General features: G+C 46.6%; 1 protein-coding gene across 2 annotated transcripts; it reads left to right on the top strand.

The window, feature by feature from the left end:
* Positions 1-16,211: 16,211 nt before the first annotated feature.
* Positions 16,212-23,179, top strand: LOC109745298 (uncharacterized). Of its 2 annotated transcripts, XM_040397002.3 has the most exons (3): positions 16,212-16,728; positions 17,913-17,972; positions 18,127-23,179. In XM_040397002.3, the coding sequence occupies exons 1-3, from the start codon at positions 16,427-16,429 to the stop codon at positions 18,209-18,211; spliced, it is 447 nt and encodes a 148-aa protein (XP_040252936.1). In that variant the 5' UTR covers positions 16,212-16,426; the 3' UTR covers positions 18,212-23,179. The 2 variants fall into 2 exon arrangements, with proteins under 2 accessions (XP_040252936.1, XP_020160012.1); XM_020304423.4 differs by lacking the exon at positions 17,913-17,972.
* The last annotated feature ends 454 nt before the right edge of the window (positions 23,180-23,633 follow it).

The raw sequence follows: 23,633 nt of genomic DNA, 5'->3' as shown, positions 1-23,633 counted from the left end.
CGTAGATGGTCGTGAGCCATCATGCAATATATGTAAGCATTTATCACCTGTAACTCCACGTTTAGATTATATCTATGTCTTACAATATTATATGTTGTTTATATTACCAATTACAAAGTTTATGCAAATTGATCTTACACCATTGTGTAAGAATATATCATCCTTCATAAGGCACTCCAAATCGTCGTTTGATAAGAAGGCATCTTCAATGTCCACGAACATAGTTCTCTTGGGGGCAGACATGATTGATTCGATGACTGTAATATCTCTAGGAGTACAAATATAGTCTGTCGGCATGATACAAAAACGAGCCAAATTAGTATAAAAATGAGACAAATTGGTTGAATACATAAAACAATACTCCCTCCGTTCCTAAATATAGGGTGTATAGTTTTTGGCGTGAAAATTAAAGAACGCACGTGGAGGGAAAATTTCACAAGTTTTGGTCGAGATTACACCTGACTAATTGACATGAGAAAATAGAGGAGGTTGCAACATATAAGGAAATGTAATCAAATCCCTAAAATAATTATCCAAACGAGTGGTGCAATGCAATACACCTTATATTTTGGATTTTTTATCAAAAATCTATAAACCTTATATTAAGGAACGAAGGGAGCATGTCGAAGGAAAGATCGATAATAACATTGAAAATAATACCTTGTGCAATAACATTTACATTGGCATTCTTTTTTGGTTTTTTATGAGATATCACCGCCCCCACATCATTTTGTTTACTCGGTGAGTTTTCGGCCCCTTTCAGCGTCGCCGCTTCAGAACCCCTGTCGATGCATTCTTTTAGTGCATCTCCAAAATCCATATCCATGTCTCCTATATTCTGAAAAATAATAATATGTAAAATATAAACATTTTGTATTATCATGTATAAGACACAGACAAAGAAGAATTAGCTATATACATCTTCTCGTGGTGTTTCAGTCCGGTCCACTAGTAGAAAACTGGGCTTTGGTCACAGGGCAATATTCACATTAGTCCCGGTTCAGTCACGAACCGGGACTAATGTGAGCATTGGTCCCGGTTCGTGCGGCCAGGGGCCTGCCGGGCCTCGTGGGGGCATTGGTCCCGGTTCGTCCGGCCCCTTTGGTCCCGGTTGGTGGGACAAACCGGGACCAATGGGCCTCGCTCCTGGCCCACCACCATTGGTCCCGGTTGGTGGCTTGAACCGGGACCAGAGGCTCACCCTTTAGTCCCGGTTCATACCACAAACCGGGACTAAAGGGTTGGTCCTAGTTGCGGTCAGAGTTTAGTCCCACCTCGCCAACCGAAGGGCGCTCACACCAGTTTATAAGCCCGTCCCTCTCTGCCTTGTTGAGCTCCTCTCAAAGTGAAAATAGATGCCCTTATACAGGGAATTTGACCTAAATTCAGAGTAAATTTCTTTGAATTTCATAAAAATTTATTATGAATTTAGGTTGAATTTTCTCTATAGGCGCATCTATGTTCATTTTTTATAGTAAATAAAATAAATAAACCTTAATAAACTAAATAAAAATAAATCTTAATAAAATTAAATAAAATAAACTATAGTAAATAAAATAAATAAACCTTAATAAAATAAATAAAAATAGCAGCAGTAAAATAAATAAAAATAGCAGCAGTAAAATAAATAAAGTAAAATACATAAGTAATTATAAACAAAATGGAATAAAATAAATAAGTTTTTTGTTGTAAGTAGAAACAAAACAAAATAAATAAAGCAAAAGAGAAAACAAAAAACAGGGAAAAAAATTATGCCACCTACTGGGCCACCACGGCCTGAATACGACTTGAAACCCATCCATGGGCCAGGATTCAGGCCCGCAGAAGGCCCAGTAGGCTCCACAGGCAAAGAGAACGGTTAGGCCCGAAAGCCTGCAGTTGAGAGGAGCTCGAGAGGGTGGGCGCAGCAGCGCTTATAAACCACTCTCGAGCTCTCTCAACTAGCGAGGTGGGACTAAACTTTGGACGCGGGGCAGCACAAGGCCTTTGGTCCCGGTTGGTGCCACCAACCGGGACTAAAGGGGGGCATTGGTCCCGGTTCGTGGCACAAACCGGGACCAAAGGCCTTTAGTCCCGGTTGGTGCCACGAACCGGGACCAATGAGTTGCCTATATATACCCCATCGCCACAGCAGAGCACTCCACAGTGCTTTGTTTTTTCTGGCCGGCGAGGGGAGGGCATTTGGGTGCTCTAGCTCACCTCCTATGCACATGAGGTGTTCGATGAAATGTCTGAGCCACACTAGTTAATCTTTCTCCTCTCGAAACTCGACCTCCGAGCTCCATTTTCCCCGAGTTTTGTCTAGGTTTAGCGGTCCGTCACGTCCCGTCCCCGTCTTCACCGTCGTCGATCGCCAGCGCCGATCTCGTCGCCAGCACCACCGTGGTGAGCCTCTTGTTCTTATCTTCTTTCTGAAAGAAAAAAAAATTCTTACTTTAGATAGATACTTGTCTAATTTTGTTACTTTTATTATTCCTTCTTATTACATAGTGCGATGGTTTTGGTATCCGCCCCCGTCGGCCCTCGTCCTGTCTATGATTCGGATGTGGTATATATTATCTTTTTATAACTATTTGGTTCATTTATTGTTTATGACAAATATGCCGACCAACAACGTGACATATATTTTATTTATCCAGGAGGTGGTTGAACCGGAAATTCTAACCGACCCTATTGTCGAGAGGTTAAATTTAGTTGAAGAAGAAAACAATTAGTTGAAGGAAAAAATAAAAAAAATTGAGGAGGAGAAGATGATATTGGAGTTGCATGTTGCGGATGTTGTCGATGATCACAAGATCAAGATGGATGCAATGCGCTTGAAGATTAGAAAGATTAGAAAATATGCCATTCATACCGAGGCTTGGTATCATTATGCCGTTGGATCAATTGTTACCTTGGTTGCGATTATGATCGCATTTGTTTTCGCATTGAAATGTTTTACATAGTTTCAATGTATGGTTTAATTAATTAGATGCTCTAGAGAGCTATATATATCTTGTTAGATGAGAACTATGTATGTACTTTGGTTTTAATGTGATGATGAACTTCTATTAATTTGGTCACTTAATTATCTATTCATGATGTTCTGTAATGGTTTTTGACACACTTAATTATATATAATGCATGCAGATGAACCGGCAATGGATGTACGGTGACAGACACACCTCCGAGTACATTAAGGGCGTGCATGCTTTTCTCGAAGTGGCTGAGGCAAACAATCAGAATGGTTTTATGTGTTGTCCATGCCCTATATGTGGGAATACGAAGTCTGAAGTGGCTGAGGCAAACAAGCAGAATGGTTTTATGTGTTGTCCATGCCCTATATGTGGGAATACGAAGTCTTACTCTGACCGGAAAATCCTTCACACCCACCTGCTTTACAAGGGTTTCATGCCACACTATAATGTTTGGACGAGGCACGGAGAAATAGGGGTTATGATGGAACAGCGAAGAAGAAGAGGACGATGACAACTATGTGCCCCCTGAATACGGTGATGCTGCAACGGGGGAAGCTGCTGAAGATCAAGAGGAACCAGACGATGTGCCCAATGATGCTGCAAGGGGGGAAGCTGCTGAAGATCAAGAGGAACCAGTGCCCGATGATGATGATCTCCACCGGGTCATTGTCGATGCAAGGACGCAATGCGAAAGTCAAAAGGAGAAGCTGAAGTTCGATCGCATGTTAGAGGATCACAAAAAAGGGTTGTACCCCAATTGCGAAGATGGCAACACAAAGCTCGGTACCGTACTGGAATTGCTGCAGTGGAAGGCAGAGAATGCTGTGCCTGACAAAGGATTTGAGAAGCTATTGAAAATATTGAAGAAGAAGCTTCCAAAGGATAACAAATTTCCCGACAGTACGTACGCAGCAAAGAAGGTCGTATGCCCTCTAGGATTGGAGGTGCAGAAGATACATGCATGCCCTAATGACTGCATCCTCTACCGCTGCGTACGAGGATCTGAACGCATGCCCGGTATGCGGTGCATTGCGGTATAAGATCAGACGAGATGACCCTGGTGATGTTGACGGCGAGCCCCCCAGGAAGAGGGTTCCTGCGAAGGTGATGTGGTATGCTCCTATAATACCACGGTTGAAACGTCTGTTCAAAAACGAAGAGCATGCCAAGTTGATGCGATGGCACAGTGAGGACCGTAAGAAAGACGGGAAGTTGAGAGCACCCGCTGACGGGTCGCAGTGGAGAAAAATTGAGAGAAAGTACTGGGCTGAGTTTGCAGCTGACCCAAGGAACGTATGGTTTGGTTTAAGCGCGGATGACATTAATCCTTTCGGGGAGCAGAGCAGCAATCACAGCACCTGGCCCGTGACTCTATGTATGTATAACCTTCCTCCTTGGATGTGCATGAAGCGGAAGTTCATTATGATGCCAGTTCTCATCCAAGGCCCTAAGCAACCCGGCAACGACATTGATGTGTACCTAAGGTCATTAGTTGAAGAACTTTTACAGCTATGGAATGGAAACGGTGTACGTACGTGGGATGAGCACAAACAGGAGGAATTTAACCTGCACGCGTTGCTGTTTGTAACCATCAACGATTGGCCCGCTCTCAGTAACCTTTCAGGACAGACAAACAAGGGATACCACGCATGCACGCACTGTTTAGATGACACTGAAAGTATATACCTGGACAAATGCAGGAAGAATGTGTACCTGGGCCATCGTCGATTTCTTCCGACCAACCATCAATGTCGAAAGAAAGGCAAGCATTTCAAAGGCGAGGTAGATCACCGGAAGAAGCCCGCAATGCATACCGGTGATCACGTACTTGCTATGGTCAATGATTTACACGTAATCTTTGGAAAGCGTTCCGACGGACTAGCTGTTCCGAATGACGCCGAGGGACACGCACCCATGTGGAAGAAGAAATCTATATTTTGGGACCTGCCCTACTGGAAAGAGCTAGAGGTCCGCTCTTCAATCGACGTGATGCACGTGATGAAGAACCTCTGCGTGAACCTGCTAGGCTTCTTGGGCGTGTATGGGAAGACAAAAGATACACCTGAGGCACGGGAGGACCTGCAACGTTTGCACGAAAAAGACGGCATGCCTCCGAAGCAGTATGAAGGTCCTGCCAGCTACGCTCTTACGAAAGAAGAGAAAGAAATCTTCTTTGAATGCCTGCTCAGTATGAAGGTCCCGACTGGCTTCTCGTCGAATATAAAGGGGATAATAAATATGCCAGAGAAAAAGTTTCAGAACCTAAAGTCTCATGACTGCCACGTGATTATGACGCAACTGCTTCCGGTTGCATTGAGGGGGCTTCTACCGGAAAACGTCCGATTAGCCATTGTGAAGCTATGTGCATTCCTCAATGCAATCTCTCAGAAGGTGATCGATCCAGAAATCATACCAAGGCTAAGGAGTGATGTGGCGCAATGTCTTGTCAGTTTTGAGCTGGTGTTCCCACCATCCTTCTTCAATATCATGACGCACGTCCTAGTTCATCTAGTCGACGAGATTGTCATTCTGGGGCCCGTATTTCTACACAATATGTTCTCCTTTGAGAGGTTCATGGGAGTCCTAAAGAAATATGTCCGTAACCGCGCTAGGCCAGAAGGAAGCATCTCCATGGGCCATCAAACAGAGGATGTCATTGGGTTTTGTGTTGACTTCATTCCTGGCCTTAAGAAGATTGGTCTCCCTAAATCGCGGTATGAGGGGAGACTGACTGGAAAAGGCACGCTTGGAGGGGACTCAATAATATGCAGGGACGGATATTCTTGGTCTCAAGCACACTACACAGTTCTACAGAACTCTACCTTGGTGACCCCGTATGTCGATGAACACAAGAACAGTCTGCGCTCCAAACACCCGGAGCAGTGTGACGACTGGATTACATGTGAACACATCAGGACTTTCAGCAGTTGGTTGGAAACACGTCTCAGAGGTGACACCCACTGTTTGTGATGAGTTGTACTCGTTGTCCAGGGGACCATCTTCGACTGTATTGATTTACAAAGGATACGAGATAAATGGGAATACATTTTACACGATCGCCCAAGATCAAAAGAGCACCAACCAAAACAGCGGTGTCCGCTTTGATGCAGCAACCGAGAGGGGAAAGGACACATATTATGGTTACATAATGGACATATGGGAACTTGACTACGGACATGATTTTAAGGTCCCTTTGTTTAAGTGCAAATGGGTCAATCTGTCAGGAGGCGGGGTACAGGTAGACCCACAGTACGGAATGACAACAGTGGATCTGAACAATCTTGGGTACACTGACGAACCGTTCGTCCTACCCAATGATGTGGCACAGGTTATCTATGTGAAGGACATGTCTACCAGACCGAGAAAAAGAAAAGATAAGGAAGCGAATACATCATACAATGAGCCAAAGCGCCACATAGTTCTTTCCGGAAAAAGGGACATTGTGGGAGTGGAGGGCAAGACAGACATGTCTGAAGATTATGAAAAGTTTCATGAAATTCCTCCCTTCAAAGTCAAGGCTGACCCAAGCATCCTGATAAACGATGAAGATTATCCATGGTTACGGCGCAATAAGCAAATGACACAAGCGAAGACTTTCTCCCGCAACTATTATGATGATACCATGCCAACTTTGTAACAGACGAGTATGATACCATTGTCCGTTTTGTACACGAAGTGCATCTAGTTTTTGCCGTAACCCTCTCAACTTTCTTGCACATGCTATGTGGATGAAATGATGATACCATGCCAACTTTCAACCTTTTCAGAGTTCATTTGAAATGCTTTTCAATTTTAGGGTCTTATAGCTCAAAATAATTAGTAAATGCATGAAAAATAACAGGCCAAAAATTAAAAATTATGCCACCTACTAGGCCACCACGGCCTGAATACGATTAGAAACCCATCCATGGGCCAGGATTCAGGCCCGCAGAAGGCCTAGTAGGCCCACAGGCATGTACAGAGAGGTTAGGCCCGTAAGCCTGCTTTAGAGAGGAGCTCGACAGCTCAGGCGCACCGCACCTTATAAACAGGTGCGGCTCTCTCTCAGCTAGCGAGGTGGGACTAAACTCCCACCACCACGCCGCTGTGCAAGGCCATTGGTCCCGGTTGGTGGCACGAACCGGGACCAATTCCACCCTTTGGTCCCGGTTGGTGCCACGAACCGGTACTAATGAGGCTGTGGCCCCACAAGCACCTTTAGTACCGGTTCGTGGCACGAACCGGTACTAGAGTTTCTTACTAAGCAGTCTTTTAGTCCCACCTCGCTAGCTGAGAGGCACTAGGAGCGGTTTATAAGCCCTGAGTGTAGAGACGATGAAGAAGAGGCGCAATACTCACCTTCACGTTGCTTAGCTTCAAGCCTTGAGGAATAAGGTAGACTGCATGGAGCTATGTGCAGTGCAGTCTACACTCCGAAAGGCTTGAAGCTAATCAACGAGCATTGCGCCTCTTTTTTATTTTTAATAACTTATTACAACTCCGGACTTCTTGTGTTACGACAAAATAAAATAAACTTTAATAAAATTTATGAAACTAAAATTAACGAAGTATTTTCTGTTCCAAACATTATAAGAAACCTCTAGTATTATTGAAACTAAAATCATATAAAATTGATGCAACTAAAATTATCGAAGTATTTTCTGTTCAAAATCATTAAAAGCAAAAAGAATTTTCATAAAGAACTTTTTTTGATAGAAACTTTAATAGCAAAAAGAATTATCATAAAGTAAAATAAATAAGTAATTAGAAACAAAATAAAATAAAATAAATAAGTTTTTTTGTAAGTAGAAACAAAACAAAATAAATAAAGCAAAAAAGAAAACAAAAAAAAACTAAATACAGCAAAAAAAATTAGTCGGAAATAAATAGAAGAAAATTATATAAAAAAATTGTTGGGGCGCTGCCCGCTGGGCCTTCCAACCCTAGGATTTGTAAATACAGGCCCAGAAGGGCTAGAAGGCTCAACAGGCAGCACGCCAAAGTTAGGCCCAAAAGCCTGCTATAGAGAGGAGTTCGAGACAGCAGCCGCGCCGGGGACAAGTTCCCCCCGGCTAGCGAGGTGAGACTAAACTTTTGGCCGCGACGCGGGCAGCAAGAGGCCTTTGGTCCCGGTTGGTGCCACCAACCGGGACTAAAGGGGTGCATTGGTACCGGTTCGTGGCACCAACCGGGACCAATGCCCCCCCCTTTAGTCCCGGTTGGTGCCACCAACCGGGACCAAAGGCCGCTGGTTCCCGCCCTTTGGGCTGCTGAAAAGAGGCCTTTGGTCCTGGTTGGTGGCACCAACCGGGACTAAAGGGGGGCATTGGTCCCGGTTGGTGCCACGAACCGGGACCAATGCTCTCAGTATATAAGAAAGCACTTAGCGTTTTTCAGATTCATCTCTGCATCAGTTCCCCCGCCCCGACGACGCCGCCAGGCTGCCCGAGCTCGCCCCGTCGACGCCGTCGCCGCCCTCTGCTGCCTCATCGACGCGCAGCCAGCCTTTCCCCGAGCACGCCGCCGGCGGCCCGCCCCAACCACGCCGCGCGCCCCTGCCCCGACCACGTCGTCGTCGCCCCAGCTGCCCCGACCACGCCGCCGTCGCCTCTGCCTCGCCCTGCCCCGACCACGCCGCCGACGCCTCTGCCCCTGCCCCGACCACGCTGCCGTCGCCTCTGCCCCTGCCCCGACGCGCCGCCGTCGCCTTGGTCAGGGCCGGCACTGCCCCCTTCCTCCCTGTCTTTTTTTTTGCATTTTTATAAAAATGTATATATGTATGTATATATGTTCTCTGTGTATATATATATGTTCTCTGTGTATATATATGTTCATGTATATATGCAAAAGATAGATTTTTAGAAAAGTTAGGATTTTTTTCTGTTCATAGATTTTTTTGGTGATATTAATTATTGTAGAATATGCAAATGTTTGTATATTCATATGAACAATGCATTAGGCAAAACCTTTACTTTTTTTTTGAAATTTTCTATTTGAACATTTTTTTATGAATGAGAGGAAAAAGGAAAATAAGAAGAGGAAGAAAGGAGAAATAAATAAGAAGAGGAAAAAAAGAAGAAAAAGAAGAGGAGAAGAAGAAAGGAATAGAAGAGAAGAAAAAAAAATAGAAAAAATTCTATTTTTTCTTCTTCTCTCCTCTATTCCTTTCTTCTTCTCCTCTTTTTTTTTCTTCTTTTTTTCTTCGATCTTCTCCTCTATTCCTTTCTTCTTCTCCTCTTTTTGTTTGTTCTTCGTTTTCTTATGTTTTATCGGGTCCGTCGTCGTCGATATACCCCTCTCCCGATAACTTCAACACGAGGGGGGGGGGTCGATATACCCCCTCCCCGATAATATTATTTTCCCATGTACGTTCATTGTCGTTGTCGATAACCCCCTCCCGATAACTTCAACACGTGGGGGGGGGGTCGATATACCCCCTCCCCGATAACATTATTTTCCCATGTATGTATGTCGTCGTTGTCGATATATATAACTCCCTCCCAGATAACTTCGACATGATGGACGGTCGATATTTATACCCCCTCTCGACCGTGATAACTTATACCACGGGAGCACCCCCCGGCCCTCTCGCTCGACCAAAACTCTCGAGGACACCCAAACCCTATAAAAAAACGATGTCGGTCTCCTACCCCCTCCCGCCGCGCCCCTACCCTTGAAGCGTTGCCGTGGCCACCCCAAACCCGGAATAAGCTAGGTCTACGTTTGCACTAATATATCCACCTGCTGTCATGTTTGTGTAATAATTGCCATGTTGTAATATTTGCAGAAACAATGGAGCACAGACGAGACGAGCAAGCAGAAGAGGTGTTGGGGGACATAATCTTAGCCAGAGGTGATATCTTGTCATATCTTAACGACAATGATGGTCTGGAAGAACAGGGTGAAGAAGCAGGCTACGGTGATCGAAGAGTGGAGGAGGAAAGACATGATTATGATGGCTCCGGTGACCCAATGCTGGTGCAAGAAGGAGCCCGTGGTGACGGCTCCGGTGACTGAACAGAGTCCGGCCAGGTAAATATATTAGTTAAGCCTGTGCTGACTAGCTAACTGATGCATTCATTGTTTTGGTATGTACACATATTAATTAACACTCGTCTTTCTTCTTTTTTCTAGCCCTCCGGATCGAGCACAACTTCGGTAAAGAGACGAGGCCCGAAGAGAAAGTTGCGCTCGGATGAAAGGTTTGAGATCACAGCAATCGCGCGCGACGGCCAACCGATTGAACCCATCCGGACAAAGGATGCATTTGCTGCTCAGTGCGGGGTTCTAGTTAGGGACAAGATCCTGATCAGCATCCAGCAATGGTATAAGCCTAAGAAGGAAGACCCTGAGGTGTCTTATGTCAATGATATGCAGAAAGATGATCTTTGGACTGAGCTGAAGGCAAATTTCACCCTACCGCCAGAGGAGGATCCGGAGAAGCCAGTTAAAGAGCAATTAATCAAGTCTCATGCTCTTAAGAAGATGGCAGACCTATTCAGGAGGTGGAAGAATGAGCTGAAAACGTTTGTCGACAAAGAAGAGACACCAGAATTCATCGGCCGGTATGAGAAGATCAGAGATCACTGGCCCGCATTTGTGGCCCACAAGACATCGGAAAAGAGTAAGAAGATGTCAGCGACAAACAAGAAGAATGTTGCGAAGAAGAAGCTTCACCATCGCACGGGGTCAGGTGGCTACCTCAAAACCTGGCCTAAGTGGGCCAAGGCTGAGAATGATCTGCTTGAAAAAGGGATCGAACCACAGACAATGAACTGGACAGACCGTTGCCGGACTTGGTTCTTCGGGGCTGGCGGAACCTTTGACCCTGTATCAGGGAGGTGCGTTTGGACGAATGAGCTTTTGAGAATACCAGTCAAGAAGATTCAGCAATATATCGATGCAGCGCAGGAAGGGATGTTCGTTCCAGACAGAGAGAACGACGAGCTCACAATGGCCCTCGGGAATCCTGAGCACCCTGGACGGACATGAGGCACGCCAGGCTCCGTTCCGTGGAAGGCTGGTTTTCCGGACGCGGGCGGTTACAAAAGCTAGGAGAGGAGGAAAAAAGTGGAGCAGATCCAAATTCAGAAGCTGCACGAAAGGGTTCAAGCGCTAGAGGAACGAGACGGCAATCAACATGCCGAAACTACCCCCGAAGCTACACCGCCATCTCAGCGGAGAAGCAGCGTGGCTTCCACCGAGCTGCTTCAGCCAGAGCATGTCTTGACGGCACCTGCTAGCTACCCCGTGGATGCTATCACGGAGTCTCAATATTGCCACCTTATGGCGCAATGGCAGAACTTCAAAGTCAAGGCGGCTGTTGGCTCTGTTTTACCTCCTGAACCCGGCGCAACCTACCACTGCCGGCCGATTCCAGAAGGATATGCTAGGGTGATGGTGGATGAAATAACGGAGGGATTTGAGGACCTCCAGCTTGACCACCCTACCGGTGAAGGGGAGACTCGGCTGGGTTCTGCTCCGAAGACTCCATGCCTATGGAGGAAGGAGCTCATCAACCTTCCAAACTAGACGGCTCCGGCGAGTAAGGGCACTCCACCTCCTCCTCCGGCGAGTGATCAGGGCACTCAGCCTCCTTCTCCGGCGCGTGGCGGCACTCCGCCTCCTCCTCCGCCTCCTCCTCCGGCGAGTGATCAGGGCACTCAGCCTCCTTCTCCGGCGCGTGGCGGCACTCCGCCTCCTTCTTCGCCTGCGCCGGCGCGCCAGAGCAGCCAGCCTCCTCCTTCTCCGCCTCGTTAGCAAGGGCGGAAGAGACCCGCCGCCGCTCCGGCTGCTCCGGCGCGTCGTAGTCCTCCTCCGCCTCGTAAACAAGGAAAGAAGACAGCCGCAGCCGCTCCGTCTGCTCTGCCGGCGTCTAGCAGTACAGCTGCCAGAGGCGGGAGGCAATACAGATTCGGTCCTTCTCTGAAGACTCCAGAGAAGTTACCATACGAGAGGACCGAGGAGGAAACCAGGAAGATCGTGCGAGCCGAAGTGACAAACTTCTTTGAAGGGGTGAAAGCAAAGAAACATCCACCTCCGGAGGAGAAGGTAGATCCGGTGAAAGCAAAGCGCACTCTGGCTGCCCTGACAAAACCACCAAAGTCTCCGCCGAGAGGCAACTATGAGCGCATTCTTGCAAAGACATATGCCGAAGCGGAGCGGTCGGGAAGTACTGTCAGTGATCAAAGGTTAAAAGAACGACGAGCTGGGAAAAAATTGCCCAGCTCGGCGAACAAGCGAACCAATCGTGCCCCGCGCTCAAGGTGTCAAAAGACATCGTCGCTAATGATCCGAGGATGGTGGCCGGTTATAGCAATCTTGAAGATTACCTGCCCGACGATGTACATTATGAAATCATGCAGGTGGACGAACACAAATACCATTACGGGAAGCCTCTCGTCAAAGATGAAAGATCTCTATCAACGATGATGCAAAGATTACATGATTGGTACATGAAAACCTGCAGAAAGTCTGATGGGATGAATACTTTGACGCTGAGAGTTAAACCGGAGGATGACCTCGTTGGAATTGAACTGCTGAATGTTCCATTTGAGGATTTCTTCCAGTTTTTCAATCAAAAGGCCCTCGATAAAACAACGATCACTTGCTACTGTCTGTAAGTAGTACTACTTCTGTCATTAAGTCTCTCTATATAGGTCAGCTCTTTCATTGCATGTATTTATAATTATCCTCACTATATTATGCAGATTGAAGATCACCGAATTGAAGAAAAGACAAATCGGTGATATTGGGTTCATTAACACAAATCTCATAGATGCATATACGGTTGAAAAACATGCCAAAGAAGCCGAGGCCAACTTGCTACGATCGTTGGTATTAAATCAAAACAAAGATATAATACTCTTTCCTTACAACTTCAAGTGAGTGTTACTGTCTTGTGCATATTCGGTTTCCCTTATTAGTCCAGGTTATGGTAATGTAATTGATGACTTATGCATGCATGCGCAGCTTCCACTATATTCTCCTAGAGATTAAGCTTGAGCAGGGAGTAGTAACCGTCTTAGACTCGAGACAAAAAGATCCCCAGGACTATGCAAACATGACTCAAATGCTCGAGAAGTAAGTTAAATCGATCATTATCCACCATATCAGCAACTTTGTTCATTTCCTGATATCAAGTAATTGTTTTCTTTGTCTGGCAGGGTTTGGAGAAAATTCACCACAAAAGCTCCGGGACTGCCGAAGAAGCTGCAATTTAGACACCCGAAAGTAAGTACTATAGTAGCATGTTCCGCACATCTCCTTGTGATTCAAGCACTAGTTTCATCAATACCATTTAGCATGCTTGCTTATCAGTTAGATTGACCTCTATTTCTTGTAAAGTGGTTGTGGCAGGAACAAGGGAATGATTTCTGTGGATACTACATTTGCGAGTCTATCCACCACACGACCTGTGAGCGGGGCTACTCTGACGAACAATATGAAGTGCGTAAGCAATAATATTCACAATTTTATTTTATTACCATCATTTGTGCCGAGTTTCATTTATTCATATATATATGTATTGACCACCTTCTTCAAATTAGATGTTTCGGATGCGGGATGAACTCCTAGCAGAAGATCGTATGCGAGCAATTCAAAAGGAATTGGCGGCATTCTTCCTTGACCACGTGATCGCTGAAAACGGAGAATACTATGTGGACCCTGTGTTCTTACAATTTAATTAGGAGATTATATTGTAAGAGATAATTATTGTATATATGTAGCCGGTAGTGTCAGATAGATATACGAGAACTTGTTGTTCGACCAATCTCTCGGAGAAGGAGAGGTGGTCGATATCACTTCTCTCTGTATGCATATGTTCATGACGATCTTCTGTTTCCTTCATTTGCTTACTAGCTAGCGTGTCTAGTCCTCTCCATACGTATATAGTACGTAGCGTCGACCAAGCACGGAGATAAGAGAGGACACTTCTCTCTATTAATTAGCTAGCTAACACAATATATGAAACACCTAAATTAACCCCCAAAACCCCCCAACCCCCCCCTTCAAAAAAAACAAACCCCAGCCCCTGAAATGCTGACGCGTGGATGCCTATTGGTCCCGATTGGTGACACCAACCGGGACAAAAGGCCCTGCCTATTGGTCCCGGTTGGTGGCACCAACCGGGACCAAAGGCCCCCCTGCCTGGGCTGGCAGCAGCGGCCACGTGGAGGACCTTCTGTCCCGGTTCGTGTAAGAACCGAGACTAAAGGGTTAGGGCTTTAGTAACGACCCTTTAGTCCCGGTTCGAAAACCGGGACAAAAGGCCCTTACAAATCGGGGTAAAGGACCAAAAAACAACAGTAGTTATCGTAGTGGTAAGGTCACTCCGTTCGATCCGAGAACCAAGTGAATCCAATACTTGAATCTCACGTTTTTTGGCTTGGACGACTGCCAGATACCAATGAGTCCAAGGAATGTTAATCGGAATGAATAGCTGGTGTAAATATCATATAAGCCGTAGTCACAATTAGATATAAATAATAATAAATCATTATACACATGGATTAAAATAAAAAATAGAGATCATATACATGGATAATGAGGCGATACTAACCATATCTTGTTGTAGATAAGTATTAACATGTTGTACGATGTGACGATATTTTGATGGGTCTATATCCGTGTCTCTGTCTTCTTTCATCTGGCCAGAAACAAACGTGCTAATAATATGGACCTTTTCACCCGCCCTGTCTCGTAGATGGCCGTGAGCCATCATGCAATATATGTAAGCATTTATCACCTGTAACTCCACGTTTAGATTATATCTATGTCTTACAATATTATATGTTGTTTCTATTACCAATTACAAAGTTTATGCAAATTGATCTTACACCATCGTGTAAGAATATATCATCCTTCATAAGGCACTCCAAATCGTCGTTTGATAAGAAGGCATCTTCAATGTCCACGAACATAGTTTTCTTGGGGGCAGACATGATTGATTCGATGACTGTAATATCTCTAGGAGTACAAATATAGTCTGTCGACATGATACAAAAACGAGCCAAATTAGTATAAAAATGAGACAAATTGGTTGAATACATAAAACAATACTCCCTCCGTTCCTAAATATAGGGTGTATAGTTTTTGGCGTGAAAATTAAAGAACGCACGTGGAGGGAAAATTTCACAAGTTTTGGTCGAGATTACACCTGACTAATTGACATGAGAAAATAGAGGAGGTTGCAACATATAAGGAAATGTAATCAAATCCCTAAAATAATTATCCAAACGAGTGGTGCAACGCAATACACCTTATATTTTGGATTTTTTCTCAAAAATCTATAAACCTTATATTAAGGAACGAAGGGAGCATGTCGAAGGAAAGATCGATAATAACATTGAAAATAATACCTTGTGCAATAACATTTACATTGGCATTCTTTATTGGTTTTTTATGAGATATCACCGCCCCCACATCATTTTGTTTACTCGGTAGTTTTCGGCCCCTTTCAGCGTCGCCGCTTCAGAACCCTTGTCGATGCATTCTTTTAGTGCATCTCCAAAATCCATATTCATGTCTCCTATATTCTGAAAAATAATAATATGTAAAATATAAACATTTTGTATTATCATGTATAAGACACAGACAAAGAAGAATTAGCTATATACATCTTCTCGTGGTGTTTCAGTCCGGTCTATCATCGTTACATCAGTGTGTATGTCGGAACCCATCACTTTTTATCTGCGATGAAATATAAATGATATTTTGTACTGCATCATATAAACATATACAATATGTAATAAAAGTAAGAGTGAAACAAACACAGTTGTTTTATTTTGTAAAAACGAAAAACTGTTTTTCATATTATTAGTCAAAGATGTTGCATTTATTTCGGAGGAAACAACCAACTATAATGTTCATATATAAATAATATATCATATGAAATTTCCTAAATCACTTTAATCTATTTATATTTTTTAGTAGAAGAGTTTAATTTTTTATGCAGGCTAAGGAAAATTGTCCGACAAAAGATAAAAACATGCAAGCAATCCAACATAAACCAAGTATATTCGGTTTCTTTTCCCTACAATTTTTTTGTGATACTTTGAATATATGTAATAAGTATAAAAACATTTATTCATATTTTTTGAGGGTTAAAACATTTATTCATATGATCCATGTATATACTTTAGGGTATTTTTTTCTTCGAAGAGAAAACGTTGCTCATCAAAGGCCCAAATCGGCTATACAGCACGGCCCAACAAGCACCCAACCCAGCAGTATTACTAAAAAAATTACTCAAAAAAAGAAAAGCACCCAACGCAACCGGCGACCTCATCCACTCACCCACTCCCCTCCCTCCCCTCTCCCCCCACAGTCGGCGACCTCATCAACCACGGTCGCCGCCCCTTCTCATCCCTTCCCCTCCACGCACCCGACGGCAATCAGGTGCGAGCTTGTTGAGGCTCCGTCGTCTCCCACCGCTGCTGCATCTCATCCCCTTCCCTCCCCACTCACGAGACCCGTCGTCGTGCGTCATGGACGAGGTCCAGTGCTCGGCCGGCATGGCCGCCCCGAGGGTGACCGCCGCGGCCCGGCACCTGTCGTCCTCATCGCGCAGCTTGGGCGGGTCACGGCTGGCGCCTGTCGTCCTCAACCGTGGCCAGTTGGTTCAGCAGGAGCGACAGGGGGAGCGGGTGGTCGGAGCAGCAGGGGGTGGTGGAGCGCGGAGGCGACGAGATGATGAGAAGGACATGGACCCCGCGGCGGAGCAGCAGCGGCTGGGGGAGCAGCGCAGCTTACCAGTTCGCTGCCGTCGCCGTCGCGCAAGCCAGGACAGGTGAGTGTTGGGTTGGTCTGAATTCCTAGAAATGATTTCATGCTGTATTGGTACAATTTCATGTTTCTTGGTACTGAGACCAGGGGCGGAGCTCTGTAGGGGCAAAACAGGGCCATGGCCCGCCCAGGAATTTGACTAAATTATTTTTACCTACTCCCTGCGTTCCAAATTACTTGTCGTGGTTTTAGTTCTCCCTCCGTTCCGAATTATTCGTCGTGGTTTCAGTCCACGACGAGTAATTTGGAACGGAGGGAGTATGTGTCATCTTAGCCCACCGAGCCACAGGCACAATATCTCTGTCTTGTCGTCTATGTCTCACGCACAGCCACGCATAGGCTTCCCCATCCCTCAAAAAATAAACTCAAAGGCTTCCCCAATTCCCCATCCGTTCTGTCTCACGCTCATGTAGCCGCCGCCGACCGCCGTGGAGCAACGGGAGCGCGCCGGCCCACGTCTCGCGGAGCAACCGCTGCGGCGATGCCCGCCGGTGCCGGGATCTCGCTTCGCCCCTGCCCTGCTCCCTCCTACAGCGGCGCTGCCCATCATTCACCGATCACCAGTGCGTCGTGCGTGCTGCCGGCCATCAATTCCTGCCGTTGTTCTCCTCATCTCCCCCAACTCCAAATCTGCAAGGCCAGCGTATGACCTGAGCGAGCCCCCATGACTTAGCCCTTGCCCCCTGCCGCGTCACACAGGTACATCAGTACATGGGCAATCTGATAAGCAATTGCCTGATTCTTCGATTTGGAGATTTTGTTCAGTTCCATACACCCAGTGATCAGTCCTGATAGTGAAGTAGTGATAAATAATAGCCTGGTGATTTGATTTTACGCAAATTGCAATGTAGGTAGTCATGGGCAAGGAAAATCAGACTCAAAGAAGAATTGATTTGGTCTTTAAAAGAAAAAGAGATGACATAACTGACGTAGGGGAAGAGTGGAAGATCATGTATTGCCATTGATTGAATTGGAACAACAACAACCTGAACATATCTTCTTGCTCAATCTTGTGAAATATCCTTATGATTCATAATTTGGAAAATAAAGTGCTCTCCTTTAGTCCGGCCCGCCCAACTTTTTCTTTCAAGCTCCGCCACTGACTGAGACCACTAAGATGCAATCAATCATTGTGGAATGTGGAAAACCATCTTATTGATTCAGCAACAAGTTTCGTTTCTTCTGCAGAGTCAGGTTTTACTTTGTGGATGTCAATAAAGTTCCACATGCCGTGGTAAAAAGAGGAACGTAAGTCAGCATATTTGAGCTTAGCCACTTCAATTTGAAAGGGAAATTTACTTATTGGTTTGCAACGACTCTGATATCATCTGACAAGTTTATTTTGATTCTGTCATGGCTCCCATTTGTCTCTGACGTATCAATGATGTATGGCCTCTTTCAGTGTGCGCTCGTCGTCACCTCCAGGAATGTCAAGCTCTAGCCCCGAATATCCCGCCACCCCTTCATCAACCCCGACACGAGCATAGCCAGCTGGAATCAGATTGCAATGGAAGGTTGCTTCAGGGGGATTTGTATAAGCATAGTCGTCTGCCACTTCATGGATATGTTCTTCATTTTAAAGTGTAGCTCACAAGTTGTCGTATCTATGATATCATCCACATGTATCTATCCAGCAGTGCATCATCACCCGGGGTGGAACCCACGCTGCTTCTCGGCATGGATGGGACGGTCATATCCAATGTTGGATCCGCTAGCTGCTGCTGCTACCGAGACCCCCTTTTCTGGCTAAGTGAGTCGATCTGCTGCCGCCGCCGCTTGAAAGCGAGATCCAACTCCGCGTGCTTTGATTCTACGATGCGAAGGCGGTCTGCTTCCTGCTTCCTCTGCTCCTCCTCCAACTTCCTCTTCTGCTCCTACTGCTGCTTCTTTCTCGTACGGCTTCTGTAGTCGGCGTTGAAAGGATCGATACAGTTGACTAGAGGGGGGGGGGGGGGGGGTGAATAGGCAACTAACAATTTTTATCCTTTCTTTACCAATTTAAACTTTGCATCAAAGTAGGTTGTCTAGATATGCAACTAGGTGGGCAACCTATATGATGCAACAACAACAAGCACACAAGCAAGCAAGAGATATAACACGAATAAGCTTGCACAAGTAAAGGCACGAGATAACCAAGAGTGGAGCCGGTGAAGACAAGGATGTGTTACCGAAGTTCCTTCCTTTTGAGGGGAAGTACGTCTCCGTTGGAGCGGTGTGGAGGCACAATGCTCCCCAAGAAGCCACTAGGGCCACCGTATTCTCCTCACGCCCTCACACAATGCGAGATGCCGTGATTCCACTATTGGTGCCCTTGAAGGCGGCGACCGGACCTTTACAAATAAGGTTGGAGCAATCTCCACAACTTAATTGGAGGCTCCCAACGACACCACGGAGCTTCACCACAATGGACTATGGCTCCACGGTGACCTCAACCGTCTAGGGTGCTCAAACACCCAAGTAACAAGATCCGCAAGGAATTAGTGGGGGGAATCAAATTTCTCTTGGTGGAAGTGTAGATCGGAGCCTTCTCAACCAATCCCTAGAGAATCAACAAGTTTGATTGGCTAGGGAGAGAGATCGGGCGAAAATGGAGCTTGGAGCAACAATGGAGCTTAGGGTTGGAAGAGGTAGTCAACTCGGAGAAGAAGACACCCCTTATATACTGGTGGGACAAATCCAACCGTTATCCACCAACCCAGCCTGCGCAGCGCGGTACTACCGCAAGGGCATGCGGTACAACCGCAGAGCCCCGCGGTACTACCGCCCGAGCAGCACAAACCTGAACAGCCCAAACGCACTGAAGCGAAGGGCGGTAGAACCGCTGGCACGGTACTACCGCCCGAGCAGCACAAACCTAAACAGCCCAAACACACTGAAGCGAAGGGCGGTAGAACCGCTGGCGCGGTACTACCGCTCCCCCTTGCGGTACTACCGCAAGGCAGGGAAGTTCCAGATTTCGGGAAGGCACGAACATATAAAAATACATCCGTGGCAACTTCCGCTGAGTTGGGGTCGATGCAATAATCTGACACGGTACTACCGCACATGGCATACGGTACAATCGTGCAGGGAGCGGATGTAAAAAATTACATCCGCCCCTACTTCCGCTCATGTCGCTGTGCCAGGCCAGGACACACGGTACTACCGCGTGCATGGGGCGGTACTACCGCGTAGGGCGCGGATGTAAAAAATTACATCCGCCCCTACAGCGGCACGAGCAGCCGAGCCTAGCCAGAGGCCACGGTACTACAACTCCGAAGGAGCGGTACTACCATGGGCACCTGCAGTACTACCGCATGCCCAAGAACAACAACACTAGGAATTCTTCTTTTTGCATAAACATGACGAAACGGAGGATGCTCCAAAGAGCTAAGGGAAAGGCGGTGCAAAGGAGTAAACGTGTACGTGATGATTCCACCCAAGCCTTTCCAAAGCGGACCCCCTCTTAATATTACGACCTTCCTACGACTCAAATCCACCAAAAAGAAACGTAGAAAAAACTCCGTCTTCAAAAGTCTTCGAGGGGCACCAAACCGTCTTATGCCTAGTGATGAAAAGTCTGAAATACTAAGGCACACGATTAGTCCGCAAAAGCATTGTCATCAATCACCAAAACACCTTAGGGATAAATACGCCCTTACAATCTCCCCCTTTTTAGCGGATTGATGACAATACGGGATTTGCCCAAGGGAGAAAATATAGAACATGAGCAAACCCCACATCTATAAAATATAGACGGGCTCCCCCTAGATGTGTGCAATCAAGATAAGTGCTTTGGACTGCACGGCACACAAACTAGGATCAACACCCCCCTATATTTTATAGACAAGGCATATCGTGCAATAATAAGGCTAACACTAAGCAAGATAGTAAACAAGAGCATAATATAAGTAGCACAAGATATTATAAGCTCAATAAGGTATGATAGAGACATATGTCTTACACCATATGATAGAAAAGTCTCACAAGCGCAAACCAAACCAAAGCAAACAAGGTTCAACGGAAACAAAGGCAAGCAAAGCACGACACACGACTCGCAAATCCCTACACTCTCTCCCCCTTTGGCATCGAGACGCCAAAAAGGCAGAGAGGACACCTACAACACAAGTGGTGGCTCAAACGGAGTAGTCACTCGCACGCTCTTCATCAGACTCGGCAGCAGGGATGGGCTCCTCCTCAGAATCAGTCCACTTGTAGCCTTGTTTTGCCATCCACTCAGCTTCTAGAGTGATGTGCTCCTCGGAACCACCAAAAACTTCCTCTCCAAAAACCCTCATAATCTTCTTGTCGCGGCGGCGACTCTCCTTGGAGGCAACGTGAGTCCTGTACTGCCCCTTTGCTTGCATGCAGAACAATGCCTTCAACTTGGCCTTCAGCTTCTTAACCCATGAGGGCTCAGTAGAGGGAGGGGCATACCCAGCAGCGCGGTCCTCATCTGCATCCTTCGCCTCACTCTCCTCCCCATCAACAGCCATCTTAGCAGCCGCCGCCTTAGCCTGAGTAGTAGTGTTAGCCCACTGGGGCTTGATGCGGAGTCTGATGGGGTCATGACAGATCTAGTCAGGGGCCAAAAACTCATCCCAAGGGAATAGCTTCTCCCACGTCTTCGAGATCAAAAGAAACAGGTAAGGTACATAGATGGGGACCTTACGGTTGAACACCGCAAACCGAAGCTCGCACCACATGATGTGGGAGACGTCCAATGGCTGAGAATGAGAGAGACATGCCTCCTCACAGAGAAGCAGCATGTTCACAAGATAAGCATGCACCTTGTCCTTGTCCCCAATGCGTGGGAAAAGAGAGTTGCGGAAGATCCGGTGCATGATGTCAAGGAAAGGGTTCAGAACCCACGCCTTCTTGCCACTTGGAAGGAGCTTCTCAACATAGTATGGCATGAGCTTGTTCTTGTTGGCAGACTCGGGGTTGGCATGAGGGCGAACTCCAACAGGCGAGTTGAGCCCCTCATCAGGTATTCTAAGCAAATCCATGAACTCCTTCCATGTAGCAGTCAGCTGACGTCCATTGGTCATCCAGGTCATCCTCCTTTCCTCTCCAATGTGAAAGTGTACCGAAGCAAAGAAGTGGGCCAGAAGCTCGGGATCAAAGTCCAGGTGAAAGGAGATCACATCCTCAATGGCAAAATGCTCCACGAGATCCAAGGCCTCACCAAAGTAGGCACGGTGCTTCTCCTCCCTCATGTAATTCATATCAATCCAGCGCACGTCCACATAAGTGTTCTCCTTGCCCTTGATCACATAAAAAAATGAGATTCTGCTGCTTGGTCCAGAACAGATCATTGCCTCCGACGTTGGCACGAGGATTCACATAAGGGTTGATCCTCCTTCGAGAGATAAACTATGCCAGTGGGATCTCATCCATGCCCATGGAGGGCCCCTTCTGCTTGGTGGCGGTGGTCTTGGTCCTGCGTTGGGGGGCATTGGACCCCTCTGGGGCTTCATCTTGGTTGCGCAGACGCTTGGAACCCGTGTCACGGCTGGGATTGGAACGGCGAGCAGGAGCACCGGAGCCACCACCTAGGACACAAAACACAAAACACGCACGAAAAGCGAGAAGGATCAATGCAAAGACCACAGCAGAACAGGTGAAACAAGTAGAACTAGCACGTGATAATTGCCACATGAGGGATTTGAGACAACGGTAGTACTGCAGTGATGCGCGGTACTAAAATTTTAGTGCTGTTCCTAGCCACGGTAGTACCGCACCAGGGAGGCACGGTAGTACCGTGTCTTGGAGCGGTAGTAAAATTTTAGTGCCGTGCTTCGCGCGGTAGTACCGCTCCTGAGGAGCGGTAGTACCGGACGAGAGGTAGTACCGCACGGTTGCAGATCCGAAACCACAGCTTGATCGGTACAACCGTGACATCAACGCGGTACTACGGTCGATCAAATCCATCAACAGGCAACATAGCAAGTACCATCTCTACGCATTACTACTCTCCTACAACCTACTCTTGCAAAGATTTAGCCTAAAATCTCAAGAACAACATGCATCTCCCCAAAAACCTAGAAGCAAAAGAACGAACCAAAGAGAGAGGGATTTGGGGAGAAACCTTGTTCCATGGCAAGAGGAAGTGGTGGGGAACGATCCCACCGGTCGGAATCCGAGGGGAGCGGCCAGAGACGGAGATCGGGCGAGGGCCTCCGGCGCCGTTCTTGGGTAGGATAGAGAGAGGCGGCGTGGGAGAGTAAGTGTGAATGGGTATGGGGGAGTTGGAACTCCCCCTGCCCGCTCTTAACCCCCACGCGCTCGCTACAATGCGGTAGTACCGTGCGTCATTGCGGTAGTACCACTCAGGCGGAAGTACCGCGCCGTGGGCGGTAGTACCGCTCCACCAGCGGCAGTAAAAAATTACTGTCGCGCTGGTTGCGGTAGTACCGTGGCAGGCCACGGTAGTACCGTGATCCCAAGAGAATGCAGTTTCAAAAAAGAAGAAAGGGACCTTTGCAAGCAGCCTTCAAGCGAACGAACACACCAACGAGCTAACAAACGAGACACCGCGAGCACAAGCTCGACACGAAGAAAGAAAGGCAAGAGACAACACGGACCAAACACAAGACACAACCTATGTTTGAGTCAATTGGTATGGCACCGCGAAGAATTATCCTTGGGCCCATGACCGAAGCTCGTCTTTGAAGCACAAGTACCATAAAAATGGCTAATGTGAAAGAGTTGATCAATTTATGCATAATGGGGGAGGGAGAGTTCATTGAGAGAACAACACTCCCCCTATGTCCATGCCTACATCTAAACTAGACATCAAGTTGAGTATGGTGGGGTGTGCAAGGGTTCAAGTCACATTGCTCGAATCAATGATATTTAGCTCATGCCTTAACTCGCGAAATCTTGCTTCATCCAAGGGCTTCGTGAAAATATCTGCAAGGTTATCAT

This window comes from Aegilops tauschii, chromosome 7, assembly GCF_002575655.3.
Source record: "Aegilops tauschii subsp. strangulata cultivar AL8/78 chromosome 7, Aet v6.0, whole genome shotgun sequence".
Lineage (NCBI taxonomy): Eukaryota > Viridiplantae > Streptophyta > Magnoliopsida > Poales > Poaceae > Aegilops > Aegilops tauschii.
The sequence above is the reverse complement of the archived record's forward strand: the minus strand, read 5'-3'. Positions and strand labels throughout refer to the sequence as shown.

What these genes read in the sequence shown, in the direction of transcription:
- LOC109745298 (XM_040397002.3), top strand. Translation starts at nt 16,427, where the DNA reads ATGGACGAGGTCCAGTGCTCGGCCGGCATGGCCGCCCCGAGGGTGACC. An exon ending in CGTCGCGCAAGCCAGGACAG is followed by an intron (nt 16,729 to 17,912) that starts GTGAGTGTTGGG and finishes TTTCTTCTGCAG; the next exon opens with AGTCAGGTTTTACTTTGTGG. An exon ending in GCCGTGGTAAAAAGAGGAAC is followed by an intron (nt 17,973 to 18,126) that starts GTAAGTCAGCAT and finishes GGCCTCTTTCAG; the next exon opens with TGTGCGCTCGTCGTCACCTC.